The sequence below is a fragment of the Ceratotherium simum genome, chromosome 9 (genome assembly GCF_057802395.1).
Source record: "Ceratotherium simum simum isolate JZ-2026a chromosome 9, ASM5780239v1, whole genome shotgun sequence".
NCBI lineage: Eukaryota > Metazoa > Chordata > Mammalia > Perissodactyla > Rhinocerotidae > Ceratotherium > Ceratotherium simum.
This window is the reverse complement of record NC_141908.1, coordinates 64,510,250-64,529,945: the sequence shown is the minus strand read 5'-3', so window position 1 is coordinate 64,529,945 and position 19,696 is coordinate 64,510,250. Positions and strand designations below refer to the sequence as shown.

Genomic DNA, 19,696 nt, shown 5'->3' with positions numbered 1-19,696 from the left:
TTCATATATCTTTAATGCTGACAGGAGTTTGCTAAAGTCATGTATAGAATACTTTGCAGGACTTTTTCAAAGATTATGAAAACTGTGGCAATATATTATCATTGGCTAATATATATATTATAGAATAATATAGTACATATTATAATAATATATAAAATAGAATAATTTGAATGATTTGTTATGACTAAAGGAAATAAAACCATTACAAATGAGGATATAGGCATATTTAGGGAAATCATGACTCTCCAAATAACGTTTAAATTGCATATATTGAGACAGGTCTTAAGGACGTGCATAGTGAAACCCAAATTTATTAATAGGTGGTTACTTGTCATCTGTTCTGGGATTCTGATTAAACACTTATAGGGTATGTTTCATGGCCTTATTAATTTTTTTAATTAAATACTCTTTTGTTCTAGCACCATTGGCCTAGCTCTTTTGGAACTAAATTTTTAAAAATTTTAAAAATATTTTCTGATGCAATAAAACGCCATCCACAGGAAAAAGAATTCAGTAAAACCCACACCTTTTCTAAAGTTCGGCATAACAAAGCTATTTACAAGTTTGGTGTGTATTTGTATTTGGTTTATTGACTCACTGTAATGACGTTATCTACAACATGTAAAACAGTGTTTTAATAAGGTAGACAAACTTGAAATGATGAGAATGAGTCAACCTATGCTTCTTAAACAGTCACATTAAAATTAAGCATTACACATGTGATAAATCAATATAAAAACTTTGTCACTGGAAGATACATTAGAGACAAAGGCCTTTGTCAAGAGGAACAATCAGAAATCAGGACTCAAACAAAGCAGATATTCTTCTTTAAAGAGTTTTAAAACAAGTCTCTCATTCAACAAATTAGGATATTGAGGCCCGAATAAGTTAAGTGATTTGTTCAAAATCACAATCCTGGCAAATGGACTAGAAACCAAGTTTTAGGCTCTTAATCCAATGATTTACAATAGTATGCTACTGTGATATTATGATTCATAATAAGAAATGCATATTTGGTCTTCGTCCCCAGTCCTGGCTCCTAAAACCCTTGGAATTCCTACATGATAAGATCCATACAGGTGGAAAGAGTGTCTTTTGTTGTGCTTTCAACCACACCTGAGTTTATGTTAATCACGAGGTGATTTTTGGAAAGTCCCTATGGATAGGGACTGGTTGCCGGGGGAACCAACCACGTGATTGGGAGGTTGGAGCTTTCAGCCCCACCCCATACACACCTCCAGAGAGGGGAGAGGGGCTGGAGATTGAGTTCAATCACCAATGGTCAATGATTTAATCAATCACGCCTACAGAATGAAGCCGCCATAAAAATCCCTGAACTACAGGGTTGAGAGAGCAGAGCTGGTGAACAGCGGAGGTGCCGGGAGGCTGAAGCACCCAGAGGAGAGAGCCTGGAAGCTCTGTGCCCCTTCCCCCAAACCTTGCCCTATGCATGTTTTCCATCTGGCCATTACCAAGTGGTACCCTTTTATAATAAACTGGTAATCTAGTAAGTAAACTGTTTTTGCAAATTATCAAACTTGAGGAGGTGGGTCATAAACCTCCAATTTATAGCCAGTCAGTCAGAAGCACAGATGACAAATCAGACTTGCAATTTGCCTCTGGGGGGTGTCTTATGGGACTGAGTCCTTAACCTGTGGGATCTGATGCTAACTCGTGGTAGATAGTGTCTGAATTGAATGGAATTTTAGGACACCCAGCTGGTGTTGGAGAACTGCTTGGTGCAGGAAAACACCCCCAAATTTGGTGACCAGAAGTGAAGTAATGAGCTAGAATAGAGCGTTGAGAGAAGAGTTTTTCCCTTACAATTACCATTGTTATTGATATAGTTTCCACTCTTCCTTAAAAACATGGATATACTATTGCTTACCTTCTATAGTGAACATTTGATTTGTTTTTTTTTTTTTGCCTATCTACCCTTCTAGTTACAGTGAAATCTCTTTCCAAATTTCCTTTGAGAATCGACTGCTCCCTATTCTCAGTCCACACGATTAGTTTGGGGCTCCATACCCAGCCCCAACATGTGACTTATGCCTAAATAAATCTGTGCATTCTGCTTGTAGGCCACAAAGATGGGTTCCAAGATGGGGCACGCAAACTCCATACTACAACTGCAGTGAATCCAAGGGCTTGTGCAATAGCTACTAGGAAAACAATCTCTCTTTCCATTGGACTTCAACCTGGGTAGGTATAAAGTTAGAGCATCTACAGCCTTCTTGCCACCCTGAAGAGAAATCCTACCCCAGAAAGGTGTTAACATAGAGTAAAGAGATGAGAGAGGAGAAGAGAGATAAAGTCCCATGAAATGGTCCTGGCTCTGTGTCATGACTCACCAAGATAGTTCTAGCCCTGGGCTTTTCAGGTGTGAGCTGATCACATCCTTTTCTTTGTTTTTTTGTAACTTTCCTACCTTATTTACATGGAAACACAGAAACAAAACGAGGGGAAACAAAGGAGGAAAAAGTGCTTCCAGCTGCTATTCAGGAGGCTAAACTCAGGGAACAAAATTGGTACCTAAGGTTTTTTTTTGGAAAATAATCACTCTCAATCTCTTAATAACACAATATTATTTATTTTCATGAAATTAGCATACATTTCTCAAATGCTTTAACCAAGCTTTTAGATATAAGTTCATATTGCCTATCAAAACAAAAACAACCCATAAAAGTAGAAATAACTTAAAAAATAAACTTTATTTCTGCTCAAAATGTTAGGGGATATAAAAAAGGCATGGGAATGTGAGTAAATAATGCTATTTTTAAATAGAATATATTGGCATCATTTTCCCCACAGTTGTAATATATTAATCAAAGTGGGACCAATTTTGGTTGTTAAAATTCTAACATTACTAATTTAGCGCTCTACTAAAGGTAAAACATTCAAATATAAATGATATAGTTTAATATGTTTTAAATAATAAAGATATTAAGTTAAATTTTAATATTATCACATATTAAAAATATAGACGTTTTATTCATCAATTATACCTTAATAAAGCTGAATTTTTTTTAAATAAAAATAACATAGAAACATATTTCTAAGATAAAACATTCAAATATTCAGAATATTTTCTCCTAGCTCACATACCTGTGTTCATATCAAATGTCCAGGCAGGGATGTGATCCCCTGCCCTTACATCATCTGTATGTAGAAGCGGGAGAGAAACTTGAATAGAGCCATCCACTTTTAATTCTTTTCCTCCAGAATATATTTTCACACATATTGCAGCAAGTGGAGTCAATTCAATGCTTTCAAAACCTAAAAAAGAAGACAGTTTCATTAAAATCACACATAAAATACAGATTGTAGTTACATATTAGTAACAAATTAAGATGGGCCTAAAATATCTAGTTCCTCTATTTCACCTAGAGTTGTCCATTTTAATATCATATAGATATTAGATCTTCATTAGGGATTTTTAAAATATAATTTTAAAATATATCAAATAAATATAAGCTATACTTATGTAACATTATAATATGACAATACGAGCCTAGAGATCTAATTCTCTCAGAGTCATCTGATTTAAGGTCACTGGAATCTAATTCAATGTTTTTTAAAAACCTACAAAACCAACAACCAAAAAAACATATCTCACTAATAAAAGATCCACCATACCACATCATCAACGCAGATACAGGTCTAAAGCATCTGTCTCTCCTCCTCCCAAGACCATCTGTTTCAAGTACTAGAACCAAGAGACTCAGCTGTACTCCTTAACAGTTACCTTAGGTAAAAAGCATTCTATTCAAAATGCAATGTTTATAGATAGGTTTGACAAACATGAGAGAAAATCAGCAATATTGTTAGCTAATAAAAATAATAGGCCTCAATATACATCTGATTAACAATAGGATAATTGAAAGAATATAAACTTAGACTAAATATTAATATTACTTAGTCTTCAAAACTTGAAAAGTAGGGGTACAGGAGATTAATAGAAGAACTGGTTATACTGCTTTGCCTATGGTTTTAAAGATGTGGTTATACAATTTATAGTATGCCTTCTTCAATATCAGGAGCTACTTATTTTTTCCTATTACTTAGGGGAAAAAAAACAAAATGTCTTTCTTTGTTTTGTTTTTGAAATATAAGCAATGCCAAAGTTATAATATACACCAGAATATTTACAATGAATAAAATAATGTGGTTATAGATGATGTTAAAATTATAATATAAATTTTCTACAAATAATTTGATAAATTTAAATTTTCCAAGTAATTTACCAACACAGAAAGAGTTGACTAAAGTACACTTATTAGATATTATTTCCTCTTTGTGGTTAAACTTTTGGATCTTTGGCTTAAAAGCCAGTTTTGTTCATTCAACAAATATTTACAACAGAGCCCTAATGGAAGCACGCACTCATTTTGGCTCCAGAGACACAGTGAGTACGTGATCTCTTACATTGTCTGGAAGATTTTTTTCACAATCCTCATTACTATCAAAAAATCCTTTTTTTCATTTCTTTCCTCATTGTCAGCTTTTCCTCCACTTGAATTAAGTGTATGATAGATACTTTATCAGTGCTTTGAAGAAAATCTGGAAAGGCAATGTAACTGGGTGGTCAGGAAGGCTGCCTCTCTGAGGAGGGGACGTTTGAGCTGTGGCCAAATGATAAGGTGCCATCAACACAAAGACCTCAGAAGAGCCTTTCAGGCAGAAGGAACAAGTGCAAAGCCCCCAAATCAGAAGTGATCTTGGCATGTGTGAGAAAGAAGGAAGGCTGAAGGGCAAAGAGAGGTGGAAATAGCCTAGGGCCTTGGAGGCCATGGAAGGGAATTCTCATTATCGCTACTATCACATCTGATATTTATCTTCAGTTATCAGACAGGGCAACCACTGGCTTATTGAAAAATTTCAGTTAAATATAAGAGAATTAGTCTTTGAAACTTCCTCAAACACTAATCATAAGATAAGCAAAGTATCACCGTACATATTTTGTGGACTTGTTGCACTGGTAAGTAATCCAACATAAGCACAAATAAAGTATTATGTAATCTGTAAATAATTATAATCTCATATCAAATTATTTAGTAAAGCCAGCCAGCTTTCTGAAGTGACTGCTCTTAACTCCATCCCCCAGTCCTATGCAGTCAGTGGCTTCACATTCTGAATGCAGCTGAAACTGATCAGATCGACACTCCCCATCTGGGATAAGGCCAACTTAAGAAGGAAAAAAGAATGGTACAAGGGAAAAAGAGAGACTGAAAGACAACAAGGAGTAAACTTTAATAAAAGATATTTTTATACTCATAGAACTCTAGAACTGTGCAATCCAATACAGTAGCCACATGCAACATGTGCCAATTTAAATCAAGTTCCTCAGTGCGCTAGTCATATTTCAAAAGCTCAATAGCCACATGTGGCTAGCGGCTACCATATTGGACAGAGAAAGAACATTCCCATTTGACAGCACTGCTCTAGAACTTTTAAAAGGGGAGCAGCATTCTTAGGACAACAGAAACTTTTAATGAATAATCTCAAAAGTAGGTAGTAGAGGAATGTTGGAGAGCAGAGCATATCATGACCGCTTCCCACTGAATCTAATGAGGCTTGCCCATAAAAACCCTCCAGTGCAACATGAGCTTCATTTGTGATAGTTTTTATTTTGAACATTCTATAACTGCCACCTGGAAAATTTTGGCAGGCATCTTAGACGGGCTTCCTCCAGAAGCAGACCCTGAGATAACTCAGGAGGAAGCACCTACCATGAAGGGAGTAGAGGACTAAGAGAGAAGAAAGAAGGAAGCCTACGTAGGATGTATTAATGAGCAGTAGTGTTCTTTATGAGGGCCAAGCTTGCCTTCTGGACCAAGGAATGCCCTCAGGCAGAGTCGCAGGTCTGTGCAGTAGGAAACAGGCTTGTAACAGAAAAGTGAGGGTCATGTGGCTAGGGCACCAATAGCACAGCTATGGCATGTAAAAAAAATACCTATCTAACCAAAACACCTATATGCTTATTACTCTAATTTCTGGCTCTTTCCCAAATGAAATGGACCAAAAATTTGACACAGCTGAAACCATCATAATTTTGATGGTCTGAGGTGATTTTAAAAACAGTGGGGTTTGTTATGCTGCAACAAGTGGTGAAGCAAGTGTGGATGTACACAGGGAATATGCTGTTTTTTATGGGGGTGATTCATAGGTTAACTGTTAAATAAAATGTAAAATTCCTCCATCCCCTTAACTTTTAAGTCATGACAGCCTTAGTGCCGTTGAAGCTGGAAAATATTTATAAATTTTTACTCATAGAGGATATTAAACATGTTTGAAAAGAAAAATCTCCAATTGCTTACTCCAATCTATAAACTTTTCCACATCTAACAATTATTGTCACTTCTGATCAATTTGTTAAGAATGAATAGGACAAATTATAAAAAGATACGTGTAAACTTCTTTAAATCAAATTTCCATTTTTAAATGTATGTGATTTGCAAAGTTATACAGTAATCATTACTGTTTTCTATATCTTGTTTACTCCCTTTGGATAAAAATATCCTGTAAATTAAATTTTCCATTAATTTGAAATAATGTATGCAGAAGACTCTGGTAATATCTTTCATTGGATAAAAGGGAATTGCCTATAAACGTTTCAATAACTAGATTTATGTTTCAAAAGTGACATGTATCCTCCGAAGCTTAAATGAATATCAAATATCTAAATAACTTAGTATTTGAGAGATTTATGTACTTTTTCTTAGAAATATGATTATATTATGTAAAAATTAGATAATACCTGATTTATTGAGAGTAATTCCAGTTGTATACAGAAAATTGTCCACTTTCAAAAATTGCTGTAGAACTGTAAGATAGCCTGTAACATTGTTGATGTGATGGTTGTCGGGCAGTTTAATTAAGGCTTTTGAAAACTGAACACTTGGTTGAGATTTGGCATCTGGAAAAAGGAAACCTCATTAACAAATAGACAAAACATGCATACTCGCACAGCACCACTGGTCAGGACATTGTACTTTAAGGGAAGCAGTTACTATTTCTAAGCATTACTAACATCTCATAAAATTATTATTTTCAATTCAGAACTGAATAAATAAGAAATCTCCCTTTCTTTAGATCACAAAAGGCACCTTTTGGCCTCCTCTGGGCTTAGCTAGTTTAAGATTGGGTGTTCAGTAACTTGCAACAGAAAATGTTTTTGATGATATTCAGCCATTTACATAAATGGGTGGGTTTCTCTATCAGATAACTAAACATGCATTTAAAAGTCTTCCAACTGCCAGGCACTCAATTTACAAATTTCTCACGTTAATAACTTTGAATTGACTATTCTCTAAGATAATTCATGGAGAGAGAACTCGGTGACAATATTGATATTTCTGTAATCAACGTATTTTATCTAACAAGTCAAAGATCAACTTCTTAAATCATTAAAACTAAAACTTAGTGGAAACATCAGCTTTTGCTTCAGACTTTAAAGTCACTGATAAAGAAAGAAGCAATCAGTTAAATTATTAGGATAAAAAAAGTAGTAGTTTCTAAATAGTTATGACAATAAATGATGGATAAAATAATGTAAGATAATTCTCAAAATCAGTGTATAGTTTACTTTTTATGTATAAAGCTAGAAAAATAATACCTGCAAAATACAGAGTTAAGGGATATAAATAAAAACAACACATTTGTAACATATCATTCTTGTTTGGTTAAGTTGTTTGAGGGTACAATCTGATACCTTCTGATCACTTACAGGTACTATCTACAACTTACTCTTTTAAAATATGTGCCTTAAGTATGTTGCAGACCCAAATTTCTTACAACTGAAAACATGTACACTAAGGGAAATGTCTGTCTGAGCTTCCCTAAGGTTTTGTACATTCCTGAAGTTTCCAATTTCTCCTGCTCCTTTTACTACAAATACATTTACCCACAGGCCTAACACATTATTTTTTTTGTGTGTGAGGAAGATCAGCCCTGAAATAACATCCGTGCTAATCCTCCTCTTTTTGCTGAGGAAGACTGGCTCTGAGCTAACATCTATTGCCCACCCTGCTCCCCTTTTTTTCCCCCTTTTTCTCCCCAAAGCCCCAGGAGATAGTTGTATGTCATAGTTGCACATCCTTCTAGTTGCTGTATGTGGGACGCGGCCTCAGCATGGCCGGAGAAGCGGTGCATCGGTGTGCGCCCGGGATCCGAACCTGGGCCGCCAGTAGTGGAGTGCGCGTACTTAACCTCTGAGCCACGGGGCCAGCCCCTAATACATTTTCACTGTACAAACTGAACAACTCTCTGATCAAATCTTGGAAGAAAAAATATAAACATTTTATGGAAGTTAAGAAGTGAAGATGTGTATTTTCTAACGAAAGAGTTAACATCTTCAGAAACATCCGTCCTTTCCTGCTTAGCCTTACCAATGGGTCAACTCTTAGGGAAATGAGGCAGTAAAAGGAAGTGATCAAAGAATTCAAGAGGGCACACAGTGTTCTCACGGAGACGGGCCAAGGCATGGCCAGTACTATCCAGACAAATGAGTGCTCACCATTGCTTGATATAGTGGCAAAGGAATGGCACATGGACATGCTCACATGCATCCATTTCATGTATGCCAACAGAAATCACAATTTGTAATGGGGTTTGAAGAGGCTAGTACGGAGTAGGAATGTGTCAAAACAAATAAATAAAGCACTGAAAAGGAGAACCCGATTTCACTAAGGCCCCAGCAGCATAAAACATAGCCTTTCTCTGTAGTAAACAGTTCCCATGTACTTTTTATACTTCCACACACAACTCCACATCCACCCATCCTGCCATGCACCAGCAAACCCACTGGCTCAAAATTCTGCTAAATGCCTTAGCATTTCAACAGTAAGAGATTCTAGGGGCTGGCCCCATGGCCTAGTGGTTAAGTTGGGCACACTCCACTTCAGCAGCCCAGGTTTGGTTCCACGGAGCAGACCTACACCACTTGGCGGCACCCATGCTGTGGCAGCAACCCACATACAAAATAGAGGAAGACTGGCACAGACGTTAGCTCATGGGCAATCTTCCTCAGCAAAAAAAAAAAGAGTAAGAGATTCTACTGCCTCACTCAGTAAACTGCTCCAAGACTAATCAAGCCCTAGTTTAATTTTTTTCAAAATAATAGTATTCGGTTTTCCTTTTATTACTTTAGGAAAAATAAGATAGCTTCTGAAAACGAAGAGAACTTTTACAAACAATTCTTTTTACCATGACTCTCTTATTGGACTCTACGTGAGGATTTTCTGCCTTTACCAGTCATTCCTATTATGTTTTCGTTCTAAAGGTTAATTCCCCAATACAAAAGAAACAAACAAAAAAGCAAATTGTTTCATTTCAAGAGTTTTTATATAATATGCAGGAGACAAGTCACAAAATGCGGGGGATTCCCTGAGGATTAGTTAAGGAGGTGACTTAAGAATGAAACTCTCATCTTCATGGCTGGTAAAGCAGAGCTGGAGGTCACAGCTTGATTCAGACTCAGCATAAGGCTTCCTATATTCTTCCCCTTGGGATATGCAACTGGGGCAAGTCATGTCCATGGAGCATGATACTTCACCTACCCGGCCTCGGGCCTGTCCCACAGAGGCAGCAAGTTTAATGGCACAGGCAGGAATAGAGGTGACCTGCAAATTAGAGAGCCCCAAAGGTCTGAGTCCTTTTCCCAATTTCACCAACCACTAAAGCCTAATGAAAGATATGATTTAGAAAGAAGTTCAGAAGCTCTCTCCAATATTTCTGAAAGTCAAATGTTCCTATTTGAAGGCTAAAATAGGAAAGGAGAGGATGATTCCTGCCACACAAAAAACCCATACTGTAGTCTGATAGTGAAATAACAATCAGTTCAGATCAACATACAGGCAGTATAATCATCCCTGATCAGTTTACATTTTATAATAAACATTGATCCATTAGGGAAGAAGCACAGTTACATAATATCACTTTAAGCCTTTACCTACTAGCTGAATAAGAAGTGTTGTACTTACCAGATAATTTTCCAGTAATTAAAACAGTGTCTTCAAATAGCCATATATTTGCTTGGCTTTGCGGGAACAGTGACAGTGTAACTGACGAATATACTGTGAAATATAGCACAATTAGAATATTTCATTAAACATGGGGGAAAACTGGGATAAATATAGTTCTGTTCCAGCAGATCCTAAAAAGTGGGGAAAAAGCTGTGTGATGGGAAAAGTAATTCAAAGCAAAGGAAGAATAAATGTAAAATATGATGGAGGAAAAAGAGGATCAGCATCAAGTGAGAAGAAAAGACTGGGCATCACCATTTATTCTACTAACCTTTTCTATTTCACGCAGTATCTGTACCAAAGTGACTGGTGATGTTTGCTAACTAACCCCAGATATATATGGTCAAGTTAAAAATACTTGAATAATCCTCTGCTATTTTCTCTACATAAATTGTTACTTGTTATTTCCTTCTTATGATTTTTTAAACAATTTTCTTGGCTCCATGATTCAAGGGTCTTTAAGATAGAAAGTACATCCACTCCTCTTTTTTAACTTCCTACATAAGGGTCCAATGCTCTTCTTCACACAGTATGGTTTGCCAAACAGACTCTGAGTTGGCAGAGGAGAAAACAGTTTAATGCACAGAATGATCCACAGTAACGCAGGACGGATGGGGCTGAACCCGCCTACAAACGTAGGCCCCTGAAACAACTGGTGAGATGAGTGAAGTGCAGGTGACCTGAAAGATAACAATTTTTTCAAGATCAGGAGCAAGAAGCTGGGACAAGAGACCATCATTTTATAAGAACAGATCAAATAAGCCTACTAATCCTGCAAAAGAAAAATATGTTTTGAGGCGTTACCCAAAGCACGAGTTCTCATTTGATATCTCTCCTCAATGTGATATAAGCATTTAAAATTAATAGAAATAACATAATATCCCTCAATCACTTAAGATAAAGCACATTTGCATGGCAATACTTTTAATATTTTGAGGTGCATCAAAGAGCTGTAAAGGAAATATGGAAAAGACAGGACAAAATACAAAAAGTATACACTGATGTACAGGTGGATATAAAATGAAATACATTTTTTTCCTAAATAGGAAAAGAGGACTACCATAGGAAGGTATGATTTCAATTCAGAATACACTAACATTTAGACTGATTAATGGATTTATTCGATTGGAGAGGAGATGGTAGGGTAGTAGCTTGGACCTTGAGACGATTATAATTAGGGCATTATCCCATATTTGGATACTTTCTCAGTCACAGGTAGCTTAAAAGGGGCAGCCATGACAGCTTTTTAAGGTTATTAAACCTGAGGAGACTCTTTTGAACCTCACTAAAACTTACATTCAGATTTCCTTTCTCTTAAAAAAAATGTTTCCGATTATAAAAGGGATGTATATCCACTCTGGAAACGTTGATAAATACAGAAAAAAGAAAAAGAAAATGATGGTCATCACAATACCACCACAGAGACACCCACTATTAATTAGTATTTCAGTATAGGTCTTCCTGGATTTTTCAAAATAGGGAGTATGACATTGTATACAGAATATTTTTTACCCTGCTTTTTTCACTTAAGATAATATCATAAGCATTTCTTTTCCTCAATAGAAACTTTTCATAATATTTTCAAGGTCACATATTTCATTTCTTGAAGTATCAAGATTTACTTAACCACTACACTCATATTGTATATTTAGATTGTTTCCATTTTCACTACTATTACAAAATATTTGAATCAACATCCTTGTGCATAAACATCTGTCCACCCTACTTATTTGTATGTTTGTTTTTAGGATAGATTCCTAGCAGTGGAATATTGGGTCAAAAGTTACGAAGATTTTGAAGACTGACACATATTTCAAAATTGCTATCCAGAGAATTTCGCTAATTTGTACGCCCATCAACCGTGTTTGAGAATGGCCTTCTTACCTCACTCTGTCAATACTGAGTATGTTCACTTTTTAAAAACTTTTCTAAGGTGAAAAATCTAAGAAATGTGTATTTCTTTGATGTACACATCTTAGATTATTAGGAAAGTAAAATATTTTCTCACATTTACTAATCATTTGTATTTCCTGTGTTTATAATTGCTAGCTCATATACCTTATTTAGGCAGGGCACTGGTGTTTTTTACTGATTCATATAAATTGTTTGCATTATTAAGGATATCACTCCTTATTGTTTCATATATTTTTCCTACCATTTTTTTAAATATGGTGAAATCTATTATTTATGATATCTTCTATTGCTTTTAAGTTTAAACAGACCATCCTAATAAAAAAATCAGACAGTTTCTTACTCTCTTATATTTGATTTGATTTTCCACATTTGAACTCTTCAAGCGATACATTTTGGAATATGCATCCAAATTAATTTACTCTGAATAGCTGAGCAAAATATCCCAATACTACTTACTGAATACTCAGATTTATAATGGCATCTTACCATAGATTACATTTTTTATAAATACTAGTATCTGATCTGTACCAGAGTACAAATCATAGTACAATATCACATAGTTTTAATTTTGTAGCTATATATTTTAGTCATCTGGAATGGCAAACTGCCTCTAGTAAATCTTTCAAAACAAGATTCCCAGGTATTTTTACACATTTATTCTTTAAGAATTATTTTGCCAAGATTTTTCTTTAATACATTAAGTCTATAAATTAATTAGGGAAGAACTGAAATCTTTACAATATTCAGTTTTTCTAAGAAGAAATATGATGTTTTTCCAGTTATCCAGTGTTTTAGTTTATTTGGGTTTTTTAGCTCCATCACCAATGTTTGTTAGTAGTAGTTTTATTTTCCCCACACGCATTTATTTCACTTTTTTTTGTGGGTTTCCCTGTATATTTTGTTCTTGTTGTTCTAAGAGGGATTTCTCTTCATTATTTTTCCTAACTGGTTATTACTTTTGGTATATAAGAACATGTATGGATTTGTACCAATGCTAATTTGTAGTCTTCCAGGCATATGATCATAACCAGAAATAATGGTTTTCATTCTTCCTAATAGCTATCCCCTTTTTTTATCTGTGAATATCTTTTTGCTCTGATACGAACTTCTACTACAATATAAATTACTATAGACATTTGTGTTTAGTTTCTTATTTTAGTAGGATCACTTCTAATATTTTATAGCTAAGTATGATTTTGAGATACTTAAGGATATCTTTGTGGTCCTAGTTTTTAAAAAGTTTGTTCTTAGGTATGGATGGTAAACTTGTAAAATGCATTTCAGACAATTGTTGATAATATCATATAGTTCTAATTTGTTCTACTAATATGATATACAAAAAATTAATAGAATTTGACACATATTTAACATCCTTATAGTCCTGCAAAGAAGAAAAATCCTACTTGGTCTTGACAGTGCGCTATATTTCAATAATGGTGAAATTCTTTTTACTATTCTGTTTAGGATTTTTACATACAGAGTTATAGATAAGATTGGTCTATAGAGGGGTGTACATATATATATGAGAGAGAGAGAGTATGCACATATATTAAGGCGTTTAATTTTGTATTACCTTTGTTAAGTATGGGAATCAAGGCTGCACTGGTTTAGTAAAATGATTTGGAGTACTTTTTCTTACAGCCTTCGAATCAAGTTATTTTTACCTAGAACATCTTATCCATGGTTATTGGTCTACCTCATCTAAAATCAATATAGTCATTTATATTATCACAAAATTGTTCATTTTATTGCATTTTTTTAAGATTAGTGCCATTAAATTCGATATGATTTTTAAAGCTTTTATGTATTTCTTTTCTTGCCTTCTATTTCCCTCATTTTTGTTTAGATTAGCCAGATGTATGTATAATTTATTTCAAAGAACTAGCATTTTGTCAATTATCTCTTCTTTATATTTTCTAATTTATGCCAATCTACTTTAATCTTTATTATTTTTTCTTTATTTTTCTGACTTTCACTGAATGAATAACTATGCTTAATTTCTGACTTTTAAAAAAATTAAAGCATTTAAGACCATAAATTCACCTCAAACACAACCCTATTCAGATTTTCTAGTCATGATTTTATTAAAATCTTGTTCACATGAATCTTATTAAATTGTCTAATTCATTTTTCATTTTCTTTCTCATTCTAAATTTAAATAATGGTTCAAGAATTTGCATGCTTCCAATATGAAACCAAATAAAATATCTAAATTCTAAAACAAGAAGTACCACATTAAAAAAAAAGAGAGGGGTTGGCCCAGTGGTGTAGTGGTTAAAGTTCTCGTGCTCTGCTTCGGCTGCCCGGGGTTCACATGTTCAGATCCCGGGCGTGGACCTACATACCGCTTATCAAGCCATGTTGTGGCAGGCATCCCACATATAAAATAGAGGAAGATGGACACAGATGTTAGCCCAGGGCCAATCTTCCTCAGCAAAAAGAGGAGGATTGGCAACTGATGTTAGCTCAGGGCTAATCTTCCCCACCAAGAAAAAAAAGAGAGAGAGAGAGAGACCTATTACCTAATGTATCATCCTTCTAATCAGTCAGACTTATATTACGGTACCTTGTATGGCCCATTCCTCCCAATATTCAATTTGTCATACTAAGTCCTATCAATTCTTTTTTTTTCCAGCTTTATTGAGATATAATTGACATATAATATCATATAAGTTTAAGGTGTAATATGTGATGATTTGATATATGTATATATTGTGAAATGATTACCACAGTAATTACCAACTCTTTCTTCAGCATGCCTCATGTACTCCTCCTCTCCTTTTCATTCCCTCTCTGACACGAGGCTGTTGTTATCGTCCACCAGCACAACCGCAGCTTTGTAGCCAGGCTCCCTGAATCCATTTTAGTCCTACTGCTGGCCTATTCATTGTACACTGTTAAGTAAATTCAGTTTCTAACAACTGACACTCATTGTGTTCAAGAATCTATAATAACTGCTTTATTACTCAGCACATAAATCTAAACTGTTTGTCTCATCTTTTGAGAACATCCTTCCATCATCACCTGGCCCCACGGTACCCGGCCCACCCTGTTTCTAACTAATCCTCTGGGCCTGCCAAGCCCCTTCCCTCCACCTGCAGACACACTTTGTACCAGAGCCGAGCTCTTGCTCAGCATTCCTTCAAGCCTCTGTAGAAGGAAAAAGGCCTTCATGTTTTCTTCAAACTGGCACTCCTTTCTAGCCTCCTTATACTGCCTTCACATAGATATTCTCATTTACCAGAACAAAAGATTCCGAAAGCAGAGAAAAAAAAAATCATAGACATTTATGAAGGCAAAACACTGCTGAAGGGCTTACTTGGCATTCTTCCGGTCTTCCAAGGCAGAGGAGTCAACACGTAGCCATCTTTGTAAGCAATAATGGTTAAGCTGAGTCCTGATTTATAGGGCACTCTTATCAACACTGCTCCATTGTTCTTAGTCACTGTGGAATTGGTCTTCGTGTAGTTTACAAACACTTCTACAACTGCTTGGCTCAGGTACTGACGACTGATGACGTCATTCACCTGGACTTTCAGCGTAAATACAGACACTGGAAGGGAAAAAGGGCAGAAATTGTAGCATGTTAGATCCTAGAATGCATATGTCACCATGCTGTAAAATGTCATTCAAGACATCTGAATAACCATGCAAACTGTTGATAAATTTAGGAAATACTATGTATGGATGGATTGATAGAAAGGGATTAAAAATATTCCAACAAATTCATTAGAGTTCCTAAAACTGAATAAATTTGAATTTATTATTAATAAGGCACAGTATTATTACTCCATTTTTCTTTGCCAATTAAAAGGAGAAGAAAGAGTAGTGAAGAATGCAAAGACAGAGGTTTCCTCTTGAGGAAAATTTTTACTTGGTCTCACTAATTTCTAATACTATCAAGTTATATAGATTTAATACTAATTCAAAATATAGTCAAAGTTCCTAGAATAAAATGCTGTCTCCCCACACCCATTAGGACACGGCTAGCTCCTTTATGTTGTCCTGTTGTCTGGAAGCAGGGGACGTGTTTCGTTCCAAATTACAAAATATCAAAACACAATCTTTCTCTAAAATATCAAAAAGCATTATCCATTAAATAGATAAGAAAACATCCTAAGATAATAAATTGAGGAAAATAAGAATTAAAGCTTGTTTCTTATTAAGACTTCACCTTATAGATCCTGATAACGTGTTCATGGATTTACCAGTGATAATGTCTAGCTTTAATAAAGAACTTGTACCACATGGAAATGCCCTTGCAAAGCCTGTATCACAACACCTTTGTCACAGATGCTTCTCTTCTACTGTTAAGGGGGCTTTGGAGTCAGTCATGGTCCATCCTTGCCACCCTAGACATGTGGCTCTGGGTAAGTTCCTCACCTCTCAAAGTCCATTTGCTCCTCTGTAAAATCGGGAGAACAGTAACTACTTTGAGTTGATAAAATGAAATAATGCAAATAACATGCTCAGCACAGTGCTTGGTTGTCACTTAATATCATTATTAATAATAAAGATGATTACTCCACAATTGGAGACTACTACACAAACATTAGAGTACACTGATAAGAAATATCTCACGAGGATTGAGTATGCTGCCATGTATTTGCATAAACAAAGCCATTTTACTCAAAATGATTTTTAGCAATAACAGCACATCGGGTAAAAAAATCCTAGTCAACATTGATTGAGCTGCAATATTGCTACAAAATCGTGGTTATGTCTTATCTATTCTAACTTTGTTAAAATAAGCTAGACTTTAAATTGCTTTTAGACAATAACAAAGACATTTTAAATACAAATAGAATCACTGCAATAATTGCCCAGTCTTAGCAAAGGTTGGATCCAGCAAGTTAGAAAAGAGTTCTGATCTTTTCAAGAATCTAAAAATGAGATTAAATGTTACCCAAACACGATTCTTTATATATTCAGACACAAACATATTTTTAGTATATTTCCTCTTATATAATAATTATAACTATAATAAGAATTACAAGGTGTTGAGAGTTAATGAGCCAGGCACTGTGTTAATTTTTAAGTGCATCATTCCATTGACTCTTCAAAGAACCCTCATTAGAGAGATACTATTATTTTCTTCACTTTATATATATTGGTAACTGCAGATTAGAGAGGTCTGTAAATCAGCCTTGGCCAATCCACAGCAGACGGAGGAACAGGACACAAACTTGGACAGTCTCCCCTCAAAGCTTGTGCTCTTCAACTATTGCACTACAGCTGCCTGATTATACTCTTAAAAGCAACTCTAGCTGCAGTTTAGAGTGTGGAGATGGGAAGAATTAATTGGGAAAAGGAAAGAAAAGGCAGGATTATATCCTAGAGAATCATACCTTACAGTGAGGTTCCATTAGCCTGTCTGATAAACTGTTCATTTCTAGGACAACAACCTTGTGTATATTCAAATGTAAATATGGAGAATAGATTACAAGGCAAAAGACAGAGAACTCAAGTTTATCCTCACCTCTGTTTTCTCAGCATTTGTAATAACAGACAGCCTTGTGGGAGGTTAAATTATTTGTGAGTAGTCGTTACTATCTTTACTTTTCATGGATAAATTCAGGAATGTCAAGTACGAAAGGTTAACTAGGCCTCGGGTCTCAACTTCAACTGTTCCTCAAATTATTAAAGTATTTTCCCAATAGATTCAGCCCATCACTATGATTTCACTCTAAAATAAATAAAATCACGTTTGTAACAATTTAAAATCAAAATATGAACAAGGGCTGGGAGTAAATATATGTTCCTGGTGCCCAGCCTTGTATGTATATTATCACAAAAATCTCAATATACCTTTGAAAAATATGTAACATTAAGTCCATTTTACCAATGAGGAAAAGAAGATTCAGACAGGTACTGCAAACTTCCCCAAGTCTCACAGATATGAAGAAGGCATGTCAGCCTTCAAGTGTCCCCATGAATGACTCCAAAGCCATCTTCATACCACGTAGCACTGAGTCTTGGGGTTACACTACTAAAATTAATTCAAGGAATATATGATTGCAATTATCATTGAGAACTTAAATTCTCATATAACAACAATTAAAAAGAAAAAAGTGCCCCCCCAACACACACACACACACACACACACACACACACACACCAGGGCCAGTGTTAGAAACTTTACATGTTTCCAATTTCATCCTAATACAAACCTGCAAGACTTTTCCCCAGTTGTAAGGCAAGCCAACTGAGGCTAAAATTGCACAGTTAAGGAAGGTATAGGCAGGATTACAGGTCCATCTGACTCCAAGTCCCATGTGTTTTACTCCACACTCTCTCATTGAAAAGCCTTGGGAATTTGGTTTCCATCATATTTGCTAGCTTACTTATTTCCTTCCAACTAGTGCAGAGAAGGAAGCGCTCATTCGCTAACCCTCTGAGCCTCTCATCCCCATCCCTCAGCCTGGTTTGGCCACAACACAAGCAACAGCAAAAACAGCATTAAAAACAAGACAAAACTCGGCTAAAAGCCTGGCCAAAGTAATTAAAGAGGCATGAACAACTCTTTTTTCTCCAAATAAAAGGAAAAGTTATAAAGAATTACCTGCCCATGACCTAAATAGGATGCTTCTGACCTCCGTGATGTCAACAGTTTGATCGGGCAAACAGTGCTGGCAGCATATACCCACGTTCAGAAGTAATACATACCCATAAAAATCCCCCTTACTAGTTCTCTCCTCCAACAAAAATACTTTGGCATTTAGACTGGGCAGATTCTGTGATTAAATATATGATTTTCAACCAGGGGTCCTTTGTCTCCATCATCTACCTACTCGTCTCCATTGTATTTTTCAGCTCTCCATGCACATATTACTTTCTCTGTCACTTAATTATAATCATTATGTCTTGCCCACATAATCTTCTTTTCAATATGTCACCATTGGTTTAAAAATGGTTCAATATCAAATGTTTTCAACAGCACCCTTAGAAAACATATAATCTAAATGTTGAGAGAAACAAGTAAAAATAAAATACACATCAAAGAACAAGGTCCTGAGGTTGCTGGGAAATATTTAACTAATAGCACATGATTAGAAGCTGTAAGTAGTGAGAACCAATAAAATTCAAATGACTAATAAATAGGTATAAAGAAATGTTCTTGAAAAAGCTCATTAGAACCAATACTGTATTATGATTTTGCTATAGGATACAGATAGGTAATTTAAAAGTCCAGACAGGGTTAAAAAAAATACGGCTAACTATTTATTTGGGTGACATCTAGAGCTTGAAGTGGGTGGGCTGATGAATTACTATCCCACTTCTTGAGAATTTGACACCATCCTATTATGTTGTTACCATTGTGTAAGTTACAACTGCGCCCATGGAGAAACCAAGTTATTTTCAGATTTCTCCAGTATAAAAACTAGAGTACTTCTTTTCCATTATGTTTCAAGCATCTACAATAATCTCATTTAATATACTACTTTTTTCCTCTCTAGGAATATAACGCTAAAAATATACTAGAAATACTAAAAATATATAATGCTAAAAATATAAAGCTTTTTTTTTGGGGGGAGGAAGATCAGCCCTGAGCTAACATCCGTGCTAATCCTCCTCTTTTTGCTGAGGAAGACTGGCTCTGAGCTAACATCTATTGCCAATCCTCCTCCTTTTTTCTTCCCCCAAAGCTCCACTAGATAGTATGTCATAGTTGCACATCCTTCTAGTTGCTGTATGTGGGACGCGGCCTCAGCATGGCCGGACAAGCAGTGCGTCGTGCGCACCCGGGATCCGAACCCGGG

The 19,696-nt window shown here is 35.5% G+C and overlaps 1 protein-coding gene across 1 annotated transcript in view; it reads right to left on the bottom strand.

Annotated features, from left to right (window-relative positions):
- FAM171B (family with sequence similarity 171 member B) overlaps nt 1-19,696 on the bottom strand; it is a 70,052-nt gene that overhangs the window by 16,754 nt on the left and 33,602 nt on the right. Inside the window, exons 2-5 of the mRNA XM_004426713.3 lie at nt 15,256-15,489; nt 9,981-10,073; nt 6,758-6,916; nt 3,106-3,276 (exon numbers count right to left, since the gene is read on the bottom strand). Of these exons, the coding sequence (XP_004426770.2) occupies nt 3,106-3,276; nt 6,758-6,916; nt 9,981-10,073; nt 15,256-15,489 (657 nt within the window). The remainder of the gene's footprint in view (nt 1-3,105; nt 3,277-6,757; nt 6,917-9,980; nt 10,074-15,255; nt 15,490-19,696) is intronic.